Source organism: Austrofundulus limnaeus, unplaced genomic scaffold, assembly GCF_001266775.1.
Source record: "Austrofundulus limnaeus strain Quisiro unplaced genomic scaffold, Austrofundulus_limnaeus-1.0 Scaffold97, whole genome shotgun sequence".
Lineage (NCBI taxonomy): Eukaryota > Metazoa > Chordata > Actinopteri > Cyprinodontiformes > Rivulidae > Austrofundulus > Austrofundulus limnaeus.
Window position 1 is genome coordinate 1,635,528 of NW_013952499.1, and position 5,897 is coordinate 1,641,424.

General features: G+C 40.1%; 1 protein-coding gene across 1 annotated transcript in view; it reads left to right on the forward strand.

The window, feature by feature from the left end:
* The window catches only part of kcnj9 (potassium inwardly rectifying channel subfamily J member 9), a gene marked incomplete at its 5' end in the record, with an annotated part of 12,726 nt that overhangs the window by 4,732 nt on the left and 2,097 nt on the right, over positions 1 to 5,897 (forward strand). The window contains 4 exon segments of the mRNA XM_014013062.1: positions 1,683 to 1,884; positions 4,447 to 4,639; positions 4,927 to 5,124; positions 5,368 to 5,498. Coding sequence (XP_013868516.1) covers positions 1,683 to 1,884; positions 4,447 to 4,639; positions 4,927 to 5,124; positions 5,368 to 5,498 — 724 coding nt within the window.

A 5,897-nucleotide genomic window follows, 5' to 3' on the forward strand; every position in this document is an offset into this window, starting at 1 on the left:
AATAATAATAATAATAATAATAAATCTTGTTGTGTGGCCCTAATACTCTGTCGTAGTTTACTTCAATCAGTTTTGTGAGAAAATTAAATTGAACCAAAACAATCAACAGTTTTTGCTCTGGGTCTTGTTGTTTCAATGGTTTTGGAGCAAATTGTTCAAAAACTGAATGCAAAACCACAAGTAAGACATGTTAAAAGATCAAAGTCTTCAAGACAAGATGCCTSTCCATGGCCTGGATCACCATTTTTAGTAGTTAGAGGGTGTTTTCTTACCGACACATTTGGTTTGCTCATTTCCCCTCATTGGTCTGGATCTTTTATGCAGGTGTGAATACACTCATGTGAACCCTGGTGTGGCTCAAACAACTGGACCGAGACCCATTTCTGAAGTGGTCTTTGTCTGCTTCCAAATGATCTCTGTTGTGGTTCACTTCTGTTGTGAATACAGACCGGCCTCGAACCGAACCACCTACAGGAAACGTGTCTTTTTGGACTTCACGAGCCACCATTGCTAAGCATCATGGAAAYGATTAGCCATCTGTTGCTAATGCTAACACAACACTACAAACAATGAGCCGTCATGGGTCAGGGCATGCATAGCATCTCGTCTTCTTTAGGTTGCGGCACACATTTGCCAACGCCATCCCAAAATTATAATTACGTCATTGAGAAACCACCTTTTGAATAAACTGCTCTTGATATTCTTAATAGTTGTATTAACGGCATCTTTATTTCCTGATCTGTGCTCTGCCCCGCCCCCATCATTTCTGTCCAATGAGAACAATGACCGTCACCTGCGTGGCGTTGTTTATAAATTATAATCCACTTGCAAAAAGCACAGTGTGAATGCGAACCACACCAAAAGAAAAACATAAAATCAGACCAAACAAGCGGACCAAAGGACTTTCCTTGTGTGAACACACCCTTATAATAGTTTTTATGAAGCTCTCAMGAGAAAAAATAATATTTTCTAAAATGTCAAACAACTTATTTAATCATCACAAATTAGGTTTACATTTTTATACATTTGCTTTGAAGTAGCTCAGAAAAAAAGAGATGGCCAAGCAGTATAAATATTACCCTGTGTTTCATCATGGCAGGGTCCCTCTTCTCTTGATGTAATTATCTAACATGGTCTGCTTGAAGAATTATGACCTTTTTATATCAGATGCAGACCGTTTTTAAAGTGTGCCAGAGCACTTTGAGTGTTGCTTTAGTTCTTTGGTCACCWGCACGGTTCAATAAAAGTCAAAGATGGTATATAGTACTTTAGACCACGTTCATTAATTAGTTCTTCCTCTCCATCTGGAGCCGTGGTAATGAGGGGCGTTCGCTTGTGTATTTGACAGAAAGCTGCAGATTCTCAACAGCAGGCTGAAATATCCTGATGATGAACTGGGAAGATGGGATGAAAAAGGCAGTGGATTTTTGCAGCGTGGTGGAAAAAGTGACGGATTAATCACCATGGATAAATCTGCGCATGATTTATTTTGTTACTTAGACAACCTGAAAGAAGAGATGAGTCGCCACAATTATAATTCCTCACATATGGTCTAAAAATAAAACTCCTCTCACTCCCCGTGTGTGTTGTTTCGGCTTTGACACCCACGTTACCACCTCCCCCCGCCTACCTATTCTTCCATTTTCCACACATTCTCTTCTTCCTTTTTTTCCCTCCCTAAGGGGTGATCTGGACCACCTGAATGATAAAGACTGGACACCGTGTGTCAACAATGTCAATGGTTTCATTTCGGCCTTCCTCTTCTCCATCGAGACGGAGACGACGATCGGCTACGGACACCGCGTCATCACCGACCAGTGCCCGGTGGGCACCATGCTGCTGCTGCTGCAAGCTATACTGGGATCGATGGTCAACGCCTTCATGGTGAGCAGAGAGTGCTGGCGGGAAAATAAACTGGGAGGTGGACAAAAAAAATTATTTAAAAAAATGGAGAAATGTCATTTGCTGCAAACATGCAGAGTGAACGTTGAGTTTTGACTGATTGGTTGGAAAAGTTGAATATGAGTCGTTAAAACTCGCTGAAGCAGAACACCAGCTAAAAACACAACATGAACAACATCTAATACACCATTTTATTATTTGTTTTATAAAAAAAAAACAAGTCAAATGAGTGGAAAACTGAGTCCATTTGGTTCATCTCAGATTTATCTTTGGCAGTAAGAACCTAAAGTAGCTGTTTTCTGTCAGTCAAAACTAATAAAATTCAAAGCAGTTCAAATGATTATAATTGTTAACTGARCAACAGTGGGATTTTTGGCTCAGTTTTTCTTTAAATTGAGGGTGGATTATGTATTTTCCKGGCACATGGTTCAGTTCTACTACAATCAAGTAACTGTTGCCTTCAGTTGTTAAGAAAATGCTGTTTTTATCAAAAACAACCTAACCTAACAACCTAAAAGAACTTCCTACCATTTTTGACACTCCCACTTCAGCACTGTCAGGGAGGAGCTTTGTACAAATGGGCGGAGCTTTGTTTAGGCAGCTCCACATAGGAGATTCAAGGATTTCTCCGACATGAATGAATGAGTCAAAGCAACACTCTGGATGTGTTTTTTTTTATGAAAGAATAACATTATAAAAATAGAGAGCTCATAAAAGTACATTTTGCATATTACCCCCTCTTTAACATCAGTGTAAAGTAGGTTTGGTCCACTTTTCTTTACAATGTTGTTTAGTTTCTTCAGGTTTACAGGTGTTCATTTACATTCTTATGGTCCTGCTTCAGTATTTCAACTGGGTCATTTCAGCATCTCGGTTCTCTTCTTTTTTTCAGCCGTTCTGTTGAAGATTTGCTGCCTGTGTTTGACCCAGTTTGAGCCCAGCTTTAGCTGTCGAACAGATGACCTCACATTTGAGTTTAGATCAYTTCGACAGACGAGTACATGGCTACTTCAGAGACTGAAAGATGTCAGCAGGGAGTTGTTGATTTGAGCTGATGTTCTGAATTTAACTTCTGCAGTCTTAAAAGTCGCAGTCAGGTAAACTTTCACAGCAGCAGGTTTTGTTTTTAAGCTTTAAAGGACTTTTCATTTAAAAGCAGGGGCAGAGCTAGAGGGGTGGCCAGGGTGGCAAGTGTAACCCTGGCACCTGATTGGCCACCCCAGGTACCACCCCCAAATGATTGACAAGTGGGGGTGATAAAAGGTGGTCCATTAGAACTAAAACAAAGAAAATATCTGTTATAAAAATTTCAGCTCAATATGTATAAAAATCGCTGATTTGTAGCCATTTGAATATAACTTTGATGGACATTTTGGATTCTTTTATTTGATTTTTAGACTCCGTTAGGCGTCACTCTCAGCTACTCAGCACTAAATTTCAGTTTAATATCTCTAAAAGCTTAAAATTGAGATTTAAAAAYGACATAGAGAAGGCTATTAGCTACCATCTTACCATATCTCAGCTCAGTATTTAAAAAMATGGCTGAGGTATTACAATTTTAAATTAGCTTTGGATCTTGTTTTTTTATTTAAATTCAGATTTTGTTAATTATTGCTGGCTACTACTATGTAAACTTTCAGCATTATGTTTAATAATTGAATCATAGTCCTTTTTAAAGTTAGCATTAGCGGTTAGCTTAAATTAAGAACCATTCTAGGYTACGCCACAACAAATTTAAAATCAGTTGGTCTCAAAATGGCTGAATTATAGCAGGTAGTTTTCTCTATTTTTATATATGTCCCCCCTAGATAACACCTTGGCCACCCTGGTGCATCCCCCTTGTAAAAAGTGTAGCTCCGCCCCTGTTTGAAAGGTGTACAGATGCTTTGGCATGAAGTATGATGTCATGGAGAAAATAGAAAGTTTATGCAATTTCAATTGATCTGTTTAATTGTAAAAAGTAATCGTCAGCAGGTTWATTTTTTTAAGTAAATCTAAAAACGATTCATTTTTTAAAACATGTAATACTTTCTTTGATTTATTAAAATGAGTTCTACTGTTTGAGCTGAACTGAATACAAGTTTTCCTCCAGAAGAAACAGCAGAAAACAGCTGATATTTTTCATGCRACATAGACAAGTGATTTTAAAAGAGCTGATTTGAATGAGTATGAATTCAGTTTCTGTATTTGCCACAGAAACTCACCATATTTATAAGAAATGGACACGTGGGATGCTTTACTGAGCTTATTTAAAAAAATCTGTTTGAGGTTAATTCACGTGTCACTACTCACTGCTTTAAAAGCCAGAAATAGCTCTATTGAGACATGAAGCTTAGTTTGTATTCAGCAGCCACAATGAATGTGCTCCAGATGTACGGCCTGCGTCAGCATCATTTTACCGTTCAGTTGGTAATTAGGAACTCTGAACAGGGGGTGCTTTAAAATTCCCAGCAATTCTCTGCTTTTACGGCCGATGCAAATGTCCCCAGCTCCTCCACACAACACTAGCCTATGTGTGTGTGTGTGGGTTTTTTTAAATTCTAGGTTGGCTGCATGTTCGTGAAGATCTCGCAGCCCAACAAGCGAGCCGAGACGCTGGTGTTCTCCAAACACGCCGTCATCTCCCTGAGAGACGACAAGCTCTGCCTGATGTTCAGGGTGGGAGACCTTCGGAGCTCCCACATCGTGGGGGCCAACATGAGGGCCAAACTCATCAAATCCAAGCAGACTCAGGAAGGTGACAATTCCTTTATTTTTAAACTGCYATCAACAGAATTTAATCTAACGTATGTGACCCATCGCATCGAAACGAGGATTAAGCATAAAAGTTGTGTGTGGAGAAATAGGCAGATATATGGATCTACTAATGATATCAGGATGATCTAAGTATCAAAATGTAGCTTTTAAAGCCAGTAATCTGAAAATATGATTAGGTCATTTTGATCAAATTTTACTTAATCCTCATTTTGATGTGGTGGACACGTGACCCGAGAGAGTCCTTTTCACCTTTATGGTCTCCTCCAGGCGAGTTCATCCCTCTGGACCAAACAGACATCAGCGTTGGCTTCGAGACCGGCGAYGACCGCCTCTTTCTGGTCTCTCCGTTGGTGATCTCTCACGAAATCGACACGCGCTCAGCATTCTGGGACATGTCGCAGGCCCAGCTGGAGAAGGAGGACTTTGAGATCGTGGTCATTCTAGAAGGAATGGTGGAGGCTACAGGTGAGAGGAGCGTTGTTTGAGCAGCGGAGAAACAAACGGATGGCCTCTCTGCCTACTCTAAATATTGATTTCTTCAGTCGGAGAGCTTCAGCCGAGGTTTAAACTCCTCTGCAGAGCTTTTCTATCACCGTTTTGGAAAAATGAAACCTGCACCTCAGACTAATGTACCTGTTTATTTCTTTGTGTTTGTTAGAAGGTTGTCATGCACTTGTTTTGTTTGTTTGTTTGTTTGTTTGCATGCAGGGATGACGTGTCAGGCGAGGAGCTCCTACCTGGCAGAGGAGGTGTTGTGGGGTCACAGGTTCAGCCCCATGATGTCGCTGGCAGAGGGCTTCTTTGACGTTGACTATGGAGCCTTTCATCACACGTTTGAGGTAATCTTTTTCCCTACAGCTGGTGAGGTTTCTCASATTTATGTATTTTGATGTCATTGTACTTGTGCGCTGTTTTTAAGGAAACATATGTTGAGATGACTGGGATGAAATATTCAAGGTTTTGTTCTCTTGTTAGAAAGACATGCTGGGAAATGGAGAAACTTTGCCTAAAATCCTAAATCCAGAGTTTAATTCTAATTAATTCTCAGGTTAAAAAGAAAAAAATTCTGTCTGTGTCCTGATGGTCAGCTGCAGCTGTCAGGGTGGATAAGCAACCAAGCATGTTTCAACCCCGATCAGGAAGAGATGGATGGATGGATGGATGGATGGATGGATGGATGGATGGATGGATGGATGACCCATATCTTTTAGTGAGCAGATAACTAATGAGTCAGAATC